The sequence below is a fragment of the Triticum dicoccoides genome, chromosome 2A, assembly GCF_002162155.2.
Source record: "Triticum dicoccoides isolate Atlit2015 ecotype Zavitan chromosome 2A, WEW_v2.0, whole genome shotgun sequence".
NCBI classification, from domain to species: domain Eukaryota; kingdom Viridiplantae; phylum Streptophyta; class Magnoliopsida; order Poales; family Poaceae; genus Triticum; species Triticum dicoccoides.
The window spans coordinates 775,932,331-775,950,563 of record NC_041382.1 but is presented as its reverse complement, the minus strand read 5'-3'; the positions used below and the strand labels follow the sequence as shown (position 1 = coordinate 775,950,563).

The window sequence follows — 18,233 nt, the reverse complement described above, 5'->3', positions numbered from 1 at the left end:
CGTTTTCTGTGACAAGGGCTTTGAAATGAGATCTATTTTGAATATGTGTTGACGAGTTTTTAAAACTTTGTTAAGTTTAAACTGCTGAAACTTGGTACGAGCGACCGACAAAATCGTAAGTTTTTTGTTAAAAAATTCGTTTCTGAGTGGCACAACAATGTCTCGCGCGGAAACAAAACCATGCCTCTCACGGAAGCAAAATCATGTCTTTCACGAAAAAACAATCTAAAAAGCCAAGAAAAGCTATGAAAAACCAGTGAAAAACCGGAACGTAAAAAAATATCAGATATAAACCATCTGAAAAGCCGAAAACACGTGTGAAAAAATAAAAAAAAATCGAATGAAACGCCCAGAGCGCGACACGTGATGGCGGTGGCGTGCTCTCTCCCGAAAAAGCGCTCCTCAACTAGTTGCTCTAGTTTTTTTTAAGGTAAACATTTAGAGCCGGTGCACCGGCCGAGCGTTCGGCCGGCCGCACGCGCGCGTGCCACGCGCCACGGGCCCCACACATCTAGAAACCGCTTCCACCTTCCTTATCTTCTTTTCTCCACCGCTCAGATCCCATTTTTCTGCTCATTTCACCTTCCGCACCTGCGTCCATGTGGTCTACCCCCCGCAAGGCTGCTTGAGATGCTCGCTGCTGCAAGCAACCATGGCCGGATTCATCTGCTTGGGTGGAGGCCATGGGCGGATTCAACCTGTCCATGGATGGATTCATCTGCTTGGGAGGAGGGGATTCTTTTGCGCCATGGGTGAGCTGCTAGCGGCGTCAACAGGGACAGCGGCGGCGGTGGTGGGCGGTGACTGTGGTAAGTTCATCCATATTTTTTTTTTTTTTTTTGCTGGAACCGGTTTTGATTTTTGCTGGAACCATCTTTCGATTTTGCTGCAACAGGGGAGGATAGTTTTGGGCGGCGACGGCGATGGCCTCCAGGATTTTTTGCTGCATAGAATTTTTGCTGGAACCAGCATTTGACTTTGCTACAACCGAGGAGGATGGCGTTGGGACGGCGATGGCCGGCATGATTTTTTTGCTGCATTGATATTTCAATTTTGCTGGAAACCTTTTCAATTTTGCTGGAACCGTATCACAATTTTGTTGAAACCATGTTTAGTTTTTGCTGGATCATAACATTGTTTACTAGAAACAATTTATAGTTTTTGCTGGAACCATATCGCTTTTCTGCTGGAACCATATTGTTTTTTGCTGGAACCATGTTTTTTTTGTTTCAAACCGGCGACATCCTGCTCTTCGTGTTTTTTTTGCTGGAACCACCTCTCTGTTTTGCCGGAATTGGGGTCGAAGGGTGCTGGGACTGGTGAACTCATGGTGGTGGATCGCGATGTCACATGCAGTTGACTGGCGATAACTATTTTTTGCAACTTGTGTTGTGTTTGTTTGCTGGAACCAGCGGATCCAATTGCTGGAGTCGGTGAAGCATTTTGCTGCAACGGCGAAATCGATGGTGCCAGACTGCGTCGTCGTCTTTGCTGGAATGAAGCTGTCGACGACGAGGCGGAGAGCAAGACTCCGGCAGCTGTGCGGGTGGGGGGCAGGGATGCGAGGGATTTTCGCGATCTGGTGGGCCGCATCTTTTTTTTTTCTCTCGTGCGTGTTTGGATGCGAGATGTGGGGGACAAAACACTCCTGATCTGACGGTTGGCAGTTAGCGTAGCGGACGCACGGGATGCGACCGGCCGAAACTTTCGGCCGGCGCGCCGGTGCCTATAAGCTCTAGGTGATGGTTAGTAGTTTGTGGGTGGAGGCGGCCCATAGTTATTTGGAGGCCTGTCCACTCCCGGATACCCAGCCCAGCCCAGCGCCGCCGACGCCCTTCCGCGGACAGAGCACGAGACGGCGGAGCGGGGTCCTCCTCCTCGTCGGCGGCGGTTTCCTCTCCGGCGGTGACCTCCTCCTACCCCCACTCCCCACTTCCTTCGGAGTTTGATGGAAGATCTCGGAGCGTCTCGTCCTCGCCGGCAACCATACGGCGCTCCTCGCACTGACGCTGCCCAAACGGAGGGCCCAGATCTCCCGGAGGTGCCTTGAGTTTCAAGTGCATTGCATATCCATCATTTTACCTGCTGTGTATTGGGATCTACTCCCTCCGTTCCTAAATATTTGTTTTTCTAGGCATTTCAAATGACTACTACATACGGATGTATGTAGACATATTTTAGAGTGTAGATTCACTCATTTTGCTCCGTATGTAGTCACTTGTTGAAATGCCTAGAAAGACAAGTATTTAGGAACTGAGTGAGTAGCAGCTAGCTGTTGGGCTGTATAGTATCTGCTGATTGCATTTTGCACTGTGTGTTTACTCATTTGTAGCACATCATATCTTGGTTAGCAAATGCTTGTTGACTATGCCTAAATTAAGTAGGAACGGTCCCTTCGGGGACATCCGATAAATTAAGTAGGAACGTACTAGGTGGCGGTGCTCAACATACAGCACATTCCAATGCAGGCTGCATCTTTGTGACATTGTGCGCTTTGTGCGATCACACGCGTGTATCTTACAGTGCCGATTCTGAACTTTTCTCGGGCGCTTTTGTGTGCAGGACGTCTGGCACTATATACATTCCTTGATACCGCTGAGAGATGCTGCCCGAGCCACCTGCGTATCTCGGTCCTTTATGTGTTCCTGGAGATGCCATCTCAACCTCATTTGGAGTAGGGACACTTTGGGCTTGGAGGCAGATGTGTTTGAAAAGATAACAGCTAGAGATTTCAGAACCAGAATCGACCACATTCTGAGCAAACCATTCGGGCACCGGGTGAGGAAGCTCAGCCTTTTGGTTGGTTAAAAATTACAATACGAAGGACCATCATTATATCATCGAATGGATTCAGAAAGCAGTTACACCAGGGATTGAAGAACTCGCCCTTTGTCTGCCTACAATTAATCTGGCATCATTGTGCCTATGGTCAATTCACCAATGGTATCTAGGAAACTTGCTGACCTGAAATCTGTGAACCTCTCTTGGAGAATTCCCCTTTGGTCGGGGCTTTTACTGCTCTTCTCTGGTTTCTATCTTTCGTGCTTCCTCATGCTGGAACCGTTAACTGAATGAAGGTTGTCTTTTCATCTCTAGGTATCCAATGACCTCATGCTACATGTCTTAGTTTTGGGAGATCCCTGGATTTCCAGAACCAGTGGTCTCTTATCACCAGCGAATAAGATGCTGGTCGAGCTAACATGCCATATCCTCAGGGCCTGGTCTCATGCCATATTCTTGGAGTGCAACGTCATAATGTTAGCCCAGAACTACTCGCTAGCACTCGAGTATACTGATAGATGACCGGTGGAAGAGCAAAGTGATGGTACGCTCAGGCTCTCTAGGCTAGTACGCACACACACACTAGTGAAGCATGCACCGATGGAGCTACACTTGAGAAAAGATACTACTTGAATTGATCGGAGTGGAATAAGTTACATCGATGGAGCACAGCTCCTTATATAGTGGTCACGACTCATGAACCGACCTAAGCAAAATATCTGCTAGATATGAAGTAAGCACTTGCGTCACATACTAGCTTATCTAGTAAGCTTCGTTTCTACTACTACTGCCTTAACTAGTAAGGAATGCAAAAGCTGTTGCTGCCGACCTGCAACTTCTAGCCATGCATGCATCGGAGACAGGGTTGGGCCTACACATAACAGGGGCAGAGTAATGCCAAATGCTTGAAATGGACATGCTGGTCTCATGCCATATTCTTGGAGTGCAACGTCATAACAGGGGCAGAGTAATGCCAAATGCTTGAAATGGACATGCATAGAGAACACTCTACAGCCGAAAAATAAACTAAGGCCAAGCCCGCTTTCCTCAATTTTGGTCGATTATGCTTTTGAAGATTGAACACTAGATGCCATTGTCAAGCAGTATGGTGGTTAAAGGTACTCTTAGGTTGTTATTCGTTCATTTCATATTTATTTATTTTGACCTCCATGCTAAAATGAAGTTAGGGTGGTCTCCAGAACAAGGAAAATGTCGCAGAAAATGTAATCCTATTTCAGAATGCCCTAGTTTCATGGTAAATGACATATATTAGCTGTAAAGGCGAACAATAAAACAACTTTTCTGTAGTGTGTATTCAGGAACTGGCAGACAATTGCCTATGTAAAACCTCATTCGCTTCTAGGAGTAGGAAATCCTAAAAATCTGTATCATAAATCAAGACAGGGAATCATGGACGCATATGCCACACTGGCACAAATCCAAAGAGCTCTATCATCATAAATCGTGTACACCTATTCTCACAAAGAAGTTCAATAACTAGCAGGAAAGGGAGCATTGTACCCTTTCTTTTATTTTTAGCTTTATCTCTCAATCCTGCAACCGGCTAGCTACAAGCAAAGGATTGATTTGTTGCTTTACCAAAGGAAAAGGTGTAAGGCGCTAGCAGGAGAGGAACACTTGCAATTTTTCTTTGTCTCCTTTGATGGCTTTTATCTTCAAATCCTGCAGCTACAAGCAAAGGATTGATTCGTGGCTTTACTAAAAGAAAAAGAAAAAGGTGTAAGGAATAACACCGCCTTGCTTGTCTAAGGCATTTCTACATACACTACACTTCCTAAGTTTTGCTCTCTGTCCAGCTTGTAGTCGCTCCTCAACCACATTTGGCTTCTATCTGGCTACTCTCTGGATGGTACCAATTATTCAACTGAAGCAAGGTACATAACTATTTCACCTGTACTCAATCTACCTGCCTGCTTCAGATTTATATAGAGTAGCATGTGTCCATACATGCAAAATTAATAATAACAATTGCTCTTTTTTGTGTATGAATGTATACAGAAACAGATCGACAAGAAATTTATCTGCTGGAGCTTGCAAACAAGATTGACAATTGATGAGTGTAAGCCCAAAATGAAATAAATGTAGTGGCTGGAGATCCACAGATCTGACAGTTAATCATGCGAACTGAGGTATGACACTTATGAAACACCTTTCATTCCATTTTGCATGCTTTATTTTACCTCCTAGCTTAATTTGCGAATTTGCTGTTATTCAGTTGTAATCGTTCCACACAAAACTGTGAGATTGCAGCACTTAACTGCATCACGTACCTATTGTATCATTAGTTGATTCACTAGTTCGAACTAATGATCACCTTATCGCTACATGTGCGCGCATGTTCACTCAGGTTATAAAGGCGGACACCATTGATGCAGCTGCTGAACGAATTCTTGATGAACTCAAAAACACTAGAAGCAGAGAGAATGCCATCTACTTTGATGGCTGGGATGGCCTGGGGGCATCTGCCGTCCTGCGAGCCGTGGCCCAGCGGCTGGCACCAAAGGAACAAACAAGGCCCCCAGGACTGGAGTTTGAGCAAGTCATCCACATTGACTCCTCAAAGTGGGAGAGCAGAAGAGCGGTGCAGAGGGAAATCTCAGAGCAGCTGAAGCTTCCCGGTTGGGTGAGGAAGATGTTTGACAAGCAAGATGAGGATGATGATTTCAGCGGTATGGATCAAGGCTCTCGCACTGAGATAGCAGAAGTCACGGCTGAGATCCATAGGAGCATGCAGAGCCGCGGGTTTCTTCTGGTTCTTCACAACGGAAGCAGCGAGGAGATTGACACATTTAACCTCGGTCTTTCCCTATATGGATACTTGAGTAGCAAGATGCTTTGGACCTTCCAAGGGAGGTTTCGGCTCGACCCCAAGCTGCGAGACAAGGTTGTGGCAAAGAACACAACTGATGTTCTTCTCTCAGCTTCGCGCTCTAAGCGAGACCCACAAGATCTCTGGTCCTATCTACTTCTTGAAGAAGCTAAGGACGTCTCCTGCAAGCATGGCCTGGATCCTGCAACTGTTGCTGAGTGCTACTCGTACATGTTGGAGCGGAGTTACATGAGCCAAAATATCATTGACTATGAGTGGACTCTCCATGCGAGTAAATGGCACTGACAGTCATATAACTTGTGCGTTGGGTGCACTTTAGTCACACTACTCACAATCCGGAAATACTGGTCACAGAACTTGTGCTTCGGGTGCAAGTTGGTCAAAACTGACTGACTCCGTTAGTTTTTTTGCAGCAAACCCCCAAAACTGATACGGGCTTTCCTTGCGGGAAAAACACCACGGTAGACGCAGACAAGGTATTCGATGAAACGACGGACGGCAGTGCCACGTTCTGGTGCCCCGCCACCGTGCGGGAGGGGCTCTGTGATTGGCCCTAGCTGGCGCTCACCCGCGAGCTCCCACTTGGCTTCCTATACCTGCCGGTGCTAAGTTACAGAGCGCCCCGATAGCATGTCGGCGAAGGAGAGGAATATGATGTCGCCGCTGAACCTGTCGACCAACAAGTTCAATGGCTCGCTGCCAGCGTCCATCGGCAGCTTACCGTCGCCGCAAAAACTTCTCCTCGGCAACAAGCGGCTCCAAGGCATCCCGCGGGAGGTTGGTCGGCTGAAGCGGCCTCTCAAGCTGAACCCTAGCAGGAACAACCTGACCAGCCAGTGAGCCTCACTTCCTGCTGCCTCACTGGTGTACGTGGACGGTGGACCTAAGAGCGAACCAGCTCAGCAGAGCAATCCAACATGGTGCCGCTGAACCAGCAACTCGATCATCTTATTCAACGCGACGTCGTTTGCCGGCGCCAGTTGCCACCGCCACCTCCCCTGACATTGCGAAGCGACCACGATGGTGGCAGCAACGTGTCGCCACCATGCACGCACAGGGAAGAACGCCGTCGCCATTGGGAGTATGCCGAGCTGCTGCTCGCCAGCGCCAGAAAGGCGCTCAAATTCACATACACGTACAAGGGCGCCTATATCAACAGGCACGACACCCACGCCGTCCTCGGCGTCAGGATGAGGGGCAAGGATGTGTGGACGTCGTCGGGCTCAACCTGCTGAGGGGCTCCGCCGGTGCGCTCTGGCGCCATGCCGACATGCAGGCCTGTAAAAGAGCTCGCCGGCGACACCTTCTCCCAGGACAACCGGCAGAGTTGGCTCTAGGGCCGGGGGTCGTCGTCGCGGAGGGCTCCTGCCTCCTGGCCCAGTTCCGCTCGGTTGCCGCCTGGCCGGTCATCTCCAACAAGGACTGTCGCGTTGGTCTCTGGGCAAGTCAGTCGTCGTGTCGTTGTTGTGTGGGAGCTACGGAGGGCGTGTAGTCAGGGAGCCGGATGTGTGCGCTTGATGTGTGTTGCGCGCGTGATCTGGTGTGTGTGCGTGATGTGGTGTGTGCTGTGTGCGTGCTCGTGGAGTGTACTGTGTGCTGCGTGGTGTGTGCGTGCTTCAGTCTGCGCGTGCGTATGTGCTGCGTCCCCTGTGTTTGGTGCAGAGGCTGGACGACAAACTCAGAATGCCGGTGTAGCACATCAACAACTACACGGACGTTCTTTCATTTCATCGAACACCTTGTAGGCGTCTATGATGGTGTTTTTTTGCAAGAAAAAACCCATACAAAAAGTTTAGGGGCTTTGCTGTAAAAAAAACTAACGGAGTCAGTCAGTTTTGACCAATGTGCATCCGAAACGCAAGTTCTGTGACCAGTTTTTCCGGTTTGCGAGTAGTGTGACTAAAGTGCACCCACCGCACAAGTTCTGTGACCACTAGTGCCATTTACTCCTCTCCATGCTCCCAGTTTCTGGATATTTGATGGGATCATACAACAGGGACAGGGTATTCTTGAGTGTTGGCAGGTGGCGCATGCTCTACAGTCTACACCAAGAAATGAGATTTTGTATTGACAAGTTGTCTCGACAAACAAGCAAGGAAGAGGATTTTCATACTTCTCACATGGCAAGGTCTGCCGATCACCAACCATACTGGATTTCAACAGAAACATGTGGATCTGTACTAAATCCAGGCGGGCTTCTCCGCAACAGCATATTTAATAATTCAGACCAGATCAGTGTGCTGAAACTGTCACGGTGTGCCTTCAGTTTCTCATCGCCCCCGTTTCTCTGCTGCCACCGCCTTCGATTTCTGTGGCTTGACCATTGTCAAGACCTGCAAAGAAGCATAGATTCACAAGAAGAGAGGCATGCTTCCAGAGCTTGTGGATGCTTGACCTGCGCTACATGGACTGGTCTTGGATCTTATCTGCATATACGATGGATCTCATGACCCAGCTCATAGAGTTAAACGTAATGGGAGCTGACAACTGGGACATGAGCCATCTACGAGGACGTTTGCGTAATATTCGCAAACTCCGGATAACAAAGTCTACCTGCCGCAATTACGATAGCAGCTTGTTATCCGAGATGGAGCAGATGGAGATTCTTGAATTTTCTGGAAATGGCATTACGTCAAGAGGCACGTCAAGCTTGACTCTTTGCAGTGCAGCAAGAAGAGGGAGTGGACTTCAGACTGTCATTGTTGATGGATCCGTTGGGCTAAAAAAGATCTCACTGCGGGGTTGTGATCAGCTGAAGAATGTCTTGTTGAGAGGACTGTTGAAGAGCTTGGAGGAGTTGGACCTGTCGGGTACAAATCTGCAGACAATTGACCTCAGTGCAATTGAGCTAAGTCAGTGCAATGCGTAGCCTGAAACTCAAGCGGCTCCTTCTGTTAGGCTGCCAGAAGCTCCGTGCAATACTGTTGCCACCAGAACTCTACGGAGAACAGGTGGATGTGCTGCGTATTGACACCACCTCCCGATCAGCATCAGATAGCGGAGGGGGAGAAAACATAGATCTTGCACTATACGAGGGGGAAGTAGCACATACTCATCCACATGGCCATGGATCCCTTAAAGAGCAGAAAGGAAGACTGTTTAACAAATGGCGGATTTCTCTTACTGATGCAAGGTTCCTTAGGTCGCTTTTGCCCGTGATGTATGCTTTTAGTACAAACAACTACCCGTGGCCTATTACTCATGGATCTGTACATGTTGATATCTGTTCTCTGGGTGGTAGGATCATCCACGGAACCAGCAGCAGCAGCGAACAAGTGCAAGCCAAACCGCATATAAGAACTTTGGTGGACTCGAAGTACAGAGATGCCTTTGAGAAGGCCGGCCTGGCTAATAGTTACGATGATTGTGGTAATGGCCCAACCCCATCTGCAGTGATGATGATGTGGGATTGCCCCAAGATAGACATACCCGCTGCCTACCGGACCTGCATGATAGAGATGTTGGTGGACGGACAGTGCCATGAACTCATGGAGGATGCTCAAATTTCTAGTAATAGCGGTTTATCATCTCCCCATTTTCCTGATCCTATATATTTGTATGTTACATCGTTGCACGTGTATGATTGCTCCACCATCACCAGTATCTCTGCACCTGAGAGAGATAAAACATGGCCAAGGCTAAGATGGTGCCGAGTCGAGAGGTGCCCCAAGATACACACGGTCTTCCACACTCCCAGGGGCAGTGAGAGATTGCACCTATTTAAGCTTCTGCGTACATTCTGGGCATCCCAGCTCCTAATGGCACACTACATCTCGAACTGGCCTGCTAGTGTGAGATATCGTCCTCATTATGACTTCTTTGGTCCTCATTATGACTTCTTTAATTAATGACCTGGAGTTGTTGCATCTAGACTACTGCCCAAGGCTCATACATGTGCTCCCCATACAAGTGTTTCCAGAAAGAAGGTACATCTTGGGTCACCTGGGGCTGGGGACAATTGAGATCCTGTGCTGTGGGGATCTCACGGAGATATTCCCGTTGCACTTCTACCATGAGATTGAGAACCAAAAAGAGGAGGCAATAGTATTCCCTGTGTTGAAGCACATCCGTCTCCACGAACTACCCAAGCTGCAGCACATCTGCGTGCTCAACATGAATGCTCCCATGCTCGAAACAGTCAAGATCAGGGGTTGCTGGAGCCTCAAGCGCCTGCCGGCTGCTGGTGACAACACCAAGCCCCCGAAGGTGGACTGCGACAAGGATTGCTGGGACGGCCTAGAGTGGGATGGGTTGGAGGCCAAGCACCACCCTTCCCTGTATGAGCCGATCCACTCGGCTTACTACAAGAAGAAGCTACCGAGAGTCTCTCTCCTGAGGTGAGTTGAGGCCGATCAATCCTTTACCTTAATTATCCCTCCCTATATCCAATTCATTTGCTTGCTTCCTGAAAAATATATATCCATCCTGTCCAATCTACGACATACTCAAACTTTTATTTTTCACTACACATGATTGGTTCTAGTTAACATTCGATATATGTATCTAGAGTTAATCACATCAGTCAACCGTTGTACAATTTCCTTTGATTTGGTTACCTCTCTGTCCCACAGTCTAGTCATCAAATCCTATTCCATAAATGACATGTGTGCATGCTTTGGTTGGATTGGGCGTCCTCCGGTCTTGCAGGTAGTTCTTCCAAGTGCTGCCCAGACAAAGAGAGAAGGATGGCTCTGCTGTCTTCATCAATGCTGTTCCAGTGTGTTGTCATGTTCCTGACAGACCTGATTCCTGATTGATTTGTGTGTGCCCACTGCCCAGTGACATTTCCTACTACCTACGTGTTGCTTGTGTGTTAAGTGCATCGTGTCATCTCTGCTGCCGTTGTGGCGGTGCCGGTGCCCGTGCTGTGAGTTTCAATTCAGTTTGGTTTGGTTTTCATGGACCTTGCCAGATAGATGGTACAGATCGTGTGTGCGCGTGAGAAAGAGGAATAATTAAACAGCAGCGTTGGGCTACCTTCTGCCTGAGATGAGCAACTTGCTGCTCTGCTCTTCTGTTTAGATGTGTGAGTGCTTGTGCTCGTCACCTGTGAACTATGGACCAATGTATTTGTTCTCCAGTGTACTTATTTAATGTCTGTGGTTTGCTTTGTAACATCGTACTACCACATCCTGCAAGTTTTTGTTGCATTTCATAGAGGACTCTCCACTGAATCAAGCTTAAACCAGCTGTACACTTAAGAAGACTATTTTTGAAGCTTTTTACAACAATCGTTTTATTTAATTTAATTTGGCTCAGATCATAACAATTGTTTTATTTTATTTCACAAAAATTGCATGCAGTTAAAACATGTGTACATGTTTGTTGTAAAATAGAAATCTGTTTTTTTAATTTATTTACTTACTCGGGAGCATATGATCTTGAGAGCCAAAACAGCTCCCCCTTTCTGAATGCTTAAATCTGGGCATATGACTGTAGATGCAGTATCATTCATGCCGGTCATTGCTATTTGTCGTGGACAATGGACTTTTTTTTTGGCGGGTGTGGACAGTGGACATGTGGTCGTTTGCCTACACAGATGGTTCTCGTGGTAAAACATTTTTTATGAAGTTATAATCGGCAGCACCGCAGCAGTTAAATCTTCCCGTGGCAACACTTTTTTTTCTTCTTCAGATTGAGTGGCCACACCTTTTTGGTGAAGCTAATCGGCAGCACCGCGGCAGTTAAATCACATGGTATTGATGAAGTACATTCGGCACAATTCTGATGAAGTAAAGTTCAAGTAGTTAGAGCTTCAGTGTTCTGCTTGTAGCTTCAGTGTTCTATATAACCACCACTTCGCAACCCTCATTTATACAGTAGTAGCTTGTAGCAATGGCTTGGGCCGCCGCCTCCTAGTCCCGCACATACTCTTTCTATCTGGATTTATAAGTCCCACACATATTTTCAAGATTACCTTGACTATAAACCTGGCCAACAAAATGAGTAACGTACTGAAAAGAAGTTCCTAATGGTATAATTTTGCTGACACATTACTTTTGTATGGTGGTCTAATAGATAGTTGCGATATCTTAAAATATGTGCGGGTCTTATAAACTGGATGGCATGAGTAGCCAAGCAAGTCTAGCTATTATGTCCACCCAAAAACTCCACGTGCAGCTGTGACATTGTTGCATTTGTGACCGATGCGGGGCACCATGACAACCTTCATGCTTCCGCAGACTTGACGAGTGCTAGGAGTCCCTCCTCATTGACGATTTGCTCGACATCTACATAGTGTGCAAACAGGACGGCCTGACATCATTGATGGCTTGATTAGTGGTGTACTTTCCGTCAATGTCACCGACGACATGTTATTTCACGAGCAAAAAATAAAAGAGCATTTTTATGGGATAAATAGAAGAGCTGAAAAGGCAATACACAGATCATGTCGTTGTTGTTGTTCGATCTTTCTATCGAGGAGAATTGTTCTGGTTGTTTGATTATTATATGCCGTGCCGCGGATGGTTAATTAGAGAGTTTATCCCATGAGAGCAAAGGCCCATGGATATTTGGAGGTCCCTGTGCTATGAATAGATACGTATGTAAGGTTTAGGATCGCCTGGGTCAGCGGCGCCGAGGTCCACTAGCCTGGCAGGAGGTAGCGTTGAAATTGAGGATTCAGAGAGTGCGAGACGGCGGAGCAGAGTCATCCTCTCCGGCGGTGACGGGCAACCTCCTCCTTCCTCGGTGTGATATTACACTCACTGTAAGTGCTTAAAGGTACTCCTTGCTCATTGTTTTGTAGCCTTTATATTTTGACCAACATGCTAACATGATGACCATCTTCTGTGAACAAGGAAAGGTGCAGCAGAAAAAAAAATCACCTTTTAGAACGGCCTAGTTTCATGGTATCCTTTCCATGAGCTCTAAATATACAACACAAAACGGGCTCCTCTGTATGTATTTATTTAGGAACTGTCCAATGCCTATGCCAATAATCATTTACTCAAAATCGACACAGAGTTTCTCTTGACCTGTGAAACTAAAACTTGGAACCAACTTTGGTGTGTTCAAGACATATTGCATAGATAACAAACGACAAATTATATATTAAAAAAACAGGACAGCAATGATACTCACAACCTGAATCCATATTGGAAGACAAACAAGATATATACATAGACATAAGGATGTGCCTGCTCTTATCGTAATGACACAACAATCTCATTGAGCTCATCAGGAGAGGTGCCTTCACTTGGGGAAGCCGGTGGACCAGCAACATTTCCATCCTTTGTGGGAAGGTTCGTGCCTTGAGAACTGGATGGAGCGGCAGCATCTTCTCGGCTTCCACGGTGCCTCCTCGTCTTCTTCTTGGACAACCGTAGCTTTTGTGTCCTCTGAAGCCTGTGCTGGAACGTCTCCATCCCAGTGCAGTGTAGCAAAAGCCAGATGTTGGAGAGGTACTCCCCACCGGTGCCAATGCTTTTGGCATGCAAGTACCCCCGGCATCTGCCAGCAGAAAAACAGAGCATCTCAATCCACACACCTTGTATCACCTCCCACATCTTGTTCTCGTCCCCGAGCCGCATCAACCTTTCAGCAACCACCCTAGCATCTCGAACAAAACAACCTTGTGAAACCTGTGGAGACTCCACGATACCAACCACCTTCTGAGCAAGTTCATTTTCCATCACATGACCCTTTAAGATAATGTTGAGCTGTGCATAAGCGACTCGGCAGAGATGCTTTCTACTGCCTGGGAATAGCATCTCAGGACTTTCAGATAACAAATGCACCATATAATTCGATATTTGCCTGCATCGGTTGGTACGCTCAACATGGTCCGGAGAGGTGCGTGTACAGTAGAAGCAGAAATCCGTGGCCAAATGCCAGAGAAGGACACTCTCATCCAATGGCCTCTCTAAGCTCCATCCTAGCATTTTGTGGCATCCCTTGCACTCAAGTGTCCATTGCCCTCTGACATCATTGAACTCCTTGTAACTCTGAGCATCTGTTATGTACTCCTCCCACCCATCTTGGATATGCTGACGAACTAACCATGTAATGTCTTTCGATGAGTCGTTCATGAACTCGCTCTGCCTTCTCTTGTGAATGAATAATCCTATAAGGTTATGTTCAGCAACCATGTCATACCACATCATGTATGAATGTACCAGTCCAAAGAAGGAAACGATCTCCAAAATAAGAGTCCCGTACAACAAGACAAATGTAACACCGACATCTGTATGACTTTGTGCTTCTATATGGCTCTTGTGGAACGCAACAATGGCTGCAATTTGCAGTGCCGTGGAGATTGAGATCCTCCGTGCAAACAAGTTGGCGGCCAATTCGCCTCCTGTTGTTGATTTAGGTTCTCTGGTGTACAGAAGATCAAATTTTTTGGAGAGGATGCCTTTTAGTGCAAAGTGAAGTCCTTTTTCATCATTATATGGACAGACTATCTTCAGTCTACGAACCCGATAAGAATACGAATCTGCATAGTGTAACAGTAATGTATAGGGCAAATTGGCTTGTATACTGGTCTTGCCGGTTAGTTTAGGATCTTTTTGCCTTAGGAGCATGGCGGCCCGTGCTTCTTGTACATATGTCTCTAGCTGTTTTTCTCCCTCAATACTACTGGTTCTATCCTCGGGTGAAAAGTACCTATCAAGGCAGCCAAAGCTAGCATCCATGAGAGCCAAAGGTTTATGGAAGCATTTGAGAACCCCAGCGAGAAAAAGGAGAAACGCTGAAGCCAATAGTGTGCTATCGGCTGACGATGGCCATGACTTGCAGAACACATAGACGGCTACTGTCACCTGAGATTGTGAAATTGGAGTGGAGAAATACAATCAAATTGGAGACGCGTCTATATATGCAAGCAACAAATGAGCATTGATATGTGTAGCAATCCATCCATTCCAAATTACTTGAAATTCTAGCTTTGTTCTAAGGGGAAAATAGTGGCTACAGCCTACACCCCTTGTTCTAATCCAAACTTCCTTAAATTTGACAAAGTCTGTAGAAAAACATATTAACATCTACAACACCATATTAGGTTAGCCATATATATTTGCTTGCTACATATATTTTGATGCTGTAAATATTTTCTGTGTTCCTCAGTTTCTCTATGTACTTGGTGGAACTTGAAAAGGTTTTAACTTTAAACAAAGCTATTTTTTTTCTTGCGGGGTAAACAAAGCTATAACTTCAAGTAATTTGGAATAGAGCGAAAATGCCTTTTGGAGGCCGAGCTACCAGGAGGCTGATATCTGTGCCGTCGCGCGTTGCGTTGATCAGCGCCACGCAGTCATGCGTCTGCCGTATTTCAGCAACTAGCCTTTTTCAGTCTCCCGTATTGCTATTAAATAAAACAGTGGCAGCTCATGTAGAGACTCGGCACCGGAGAGCGCGCACAGTTGCCATCAAACGGCCACACATGTTCATAGTGAGGGTTCCACGGGGAGCACATGGGATTGACTCGGTCTTCATGTGCTCTAACTAAACTGTCTCGCCTGCGCAATTTGCACACGACAAACATGACAACATATACTGTAAATGTTTGGTGCCTCTGCATCTACACACGACAAACATCAGAACACGCTGACAATGATCTAATTAAGAAACAAGAACCCCAGAATTCCCATCACAGAAAAAGTTAAACCACATATTTGGTCATAGCAACATCACAAATTCAGTGCACTAGAGGAATTAAACAGCGACACCAGCTCACACCTACGGAATGTTCTCACTTGACAAACAGAGGATTATTCAGTTAGCAAACTGAACTTCATGCAGTCACACTGAAATCAATCTTGAAAGTCTGATTTTGGTGGGTTGGTGCAAGTGTTCTTTCTGTGACCTCACAAGCTGCATCTTGAGCATCGAGGCGACTTCCTCGATGCCTTTGGAAGATCGCCTTGCTGCAGACAAGTGGTGCTCTTGTGATCCTGACCCCTGCAAACAGAACATAATCTAGTCCTTTTAGCCGGCTGCTCTATGGCGCCTTTTGGCGACTTGTGCTAGGGCGACCCGCTGGCCTCTTCTTCAATAGTGCTGCAAAACTATCGGAACATTGCGAACCACTCGGTGCTGGTTTTGGTAGACCAAAATGCTGTTTATTTCCTATCTCTGATCCTACAGAATCAGCTGCCATTTCTCTGCCAGATAGCCCCACGCTGTCGCGTATAGCAACAACAGGCTTCACTACTGTTTTCACATTTCTCAGTTGCTCCATAGCAAAGACTATATGCATCCACATTGTTGTGGCCTAGTTTCACAATTTCTAGGCACAACAAATGCAGACACTTTTTGAATCAGAGGGAGTATATCATAATTTCCTTGGCACACGGATTAAAATAGAAAAGGGAAGATACTTTAAGCACATGGCCGCACACCATCTTGAAATGCTCAAACATGCCACATTCACACTTGAACTCATCACCCAGATCGTTCACTTGAACGATGAAGTAATTCTTGCACCGCATTTCTCTCGAATCCTTCTTAACATACCTGGTGGTGTACTCACGACGCGGTACAACTTCAACCAGCATATACAACCCGCCTTCATAAAGCATCTCATTGAACTTTTCAAACATAGTCCTAGTATAAATTTTGGAAGCATGAATCTCAATAGGCAAGTTATGAGTTAGAACCACACACCCCCTGCATTTGTATCATACAATCATCATAAGTAACTGGGAGGAGATAAATTATGATAAGAAAAATCGATATATTCAACAGAAACAAGTTAATAAAATGTTCTACAAATGATAGGTTACTAGGATTATGCACGGTTGGGGTGCACCTATCATTTGAAAGAACTCAGTGAAAATCCACTTGAAAGTGCAGACTTTCACGTCAGTCATCAGTCATCAGCACAGCGCCAAAAATAATACTCTAAAAGTGATTGTTGACACCAACAAAAAGCCCGAAAGGCAATGTCATAGAGATTAGTTTTGTATGTCATAGAGATTAATTTTGTATGTGGGCCCTTCTAAAGACCATTAATTACCCACCAGCCCACTACGTGTGTGACATTTAAAACGGCCAGTAGGTACAAACATCAGGCCGGTGTACAAACGCAGCACCGAAGACCATGGCACTGATGTATTGCAACTTAATAGTCAGTGTAAAAGGAAACGGAAACACAGCAGCACACATCACAGCGCTATAAAACACGGCCCAGATTCCGGCCTCCAGGTAGCTCGGCCACCAAAATGCTCTACCTAGAGAGAATATATAGCTATTGTACTAAATTAGCAAGCAGATGGAGCCACCTGAGATAAGGCCGTAAGGAAGTGCCGCTTCCATAGCTCGTTGTCTTCTATGTTGTAGGCGGTTATGCCAACCTGCCCGCCGAGGTGGATCAGCAGGACAGGAGCCCATAGGACCTGAAGATCGTCGGTATGGTACTGCAGCCTCTTCTGACGGTTGAAGAGCGTGGCAAGGGCGTATATCGGAAGAGCGTCGCTGCCAAGATAAGACAACCAGATGAAGAATCTGTACCAGGGTGGGATACGGGATTTACGCCTGGTAGCGGAGAAACACAGGAAGTACTGAACGGCAAGGCTGCCGAATACAAGGGCACGCAGCTGCTGCTCATCCCACCATTGCACCGCCCTCGAGTTACCCATTTGTATCACTCTCTAGTATATGTCTGTTGTATCTGTGTGTCCATGCGTGTGTTCATCTACAACTGCTTACCTTTTCTCCCTTTATATGCATAATACTATGTGGTGAGTCAGTAAGTTCTTGGAAACTTCCAAATATTCGGATGCATGCACAACTAATATTTTTTATTGGATGAAAGCGTGTCAATTGCATTGATAGAAACCCCTAGCAGGGGAGAGTACAAAGCTAAATGGAGAAAAGACAAAAACAAAAAAGGCGGAAGAAACTAAGAAGTAGCAAAACCAAGACTAAGCTGCCCAGCATCCGAAGGGTGTGTTAAGTAGCTGACGCCTCATCTTCAGAAAAAAAAATAAGTAGGAGACGCCTAAGTTCCTTGGCCCAGCTAGCTTCCAATCCACATCCAATCCAATCATGAAGTTGCTTAACATTAAGTCGTCTAGGCCAATTAATGATGGATCAGAGTATTAATTAGAAGCCAAATTGTCAACATCGTCTGTCAAGTTTCGTACCATTTGGACTTCGTTTGATAGTCCAACGGTTAACCGAGGGACCGAAAAGGCCTCGTGTGTGTTGCAGCCCAACACCCCTCCAATTTGGCCCAAAACCCACCTAACTCTGCTCCATCATCTAGATCGTTCGATCACGATCGCGTGGACAAAAACCACACCTCATTTGGACTCTCTTAGCTCTTCCTATGCCTATTTAAAGGCCCCCCGATTTTCGGAAATCCTCCTATCTCCAAAACCCTAAAATCCGCTCCGCCGTCAGCCGGACACGTCCGTCGCCGCCGGACAAAGCCGCAGCCGCCCCCGCGCCCAATCAGATCGCGCCAAGTGGCACCGCCCGGCCTCCTCCGCCGCCAGCCCGTGAGGCCCGGGGCGGGCCCTCCCCGGCCCGCATCGCCCGCCGCCCGCGTCCGCGCGTGGGAGCTGCGCCCGCGCCGGCCTGCCTCTTCGCCGCTCCGTCGCCCGCCGGCACCGGCCTCCTCGCCGCTTCGCTCCGCCGCCTCGTCGCCGGCGACCTC

General features: G+C 46.9%; 2 protein-coding genes across 5 annotated transcripts; both read left to right on the top strand.

Moving 5' to 3' along the window:
• Window positions 1-570: 570 nt before the first annotated feature.
• On the top strand, window positions 571-6,300 carry LOC119357215. 4 transcript variants are annotated; one of them, XM_037624210.1, is made up of 5 exons: window positions 571-809; window positions 896-2,041; window positions 2,563-4,676; window positions 4,801-4,931; window positions 5,150-6,300. In XM_037624210.1, the coding sequence occupies exons 4-5, from the start codon at window positions 4,920-4,922 to the stop codon at window positions 5,915-5,917; spliced, it is 780 nt and encodes a 259-aa protein (XP_037480107.1). In that variant the 5' UTR covers window positions 571-809; window positions 896-2,041; window positions 2,563-4,676; window positions 4,801-4,919; the 3' UTR covers window positions 5,918-6,300. The 4 variants fall into 4 exon arrangements, with proteins under 4 accessions (XP_037480107.1, XP_037480108.1, XP_037480105.1 ...); XM_037624211.1 differs by lacking the exon at window positions 896-2,041; XM_037624208.1 differs by having other exon boundaries at window positions 896-4,676.
• A 3,298-nt stretch (window positions 6,301-9,598) lies between these two features.
• LOC119352464 lies at window positions 9,599-9,973 on the top strand. The gene has a single exon (XM_037619091.1). The coding sequence runs from the start codon at window positions 9,746-9,748 to the stop codon at window positions 9,971-9,973; it is 228 nt and encodes a 75-aa protein (XP_037474988.1). The 5' UTR covers window positions 9,599-9,745.
• Window positions 9,974-18,233: the final 8,260 nt, after the last annotated feature.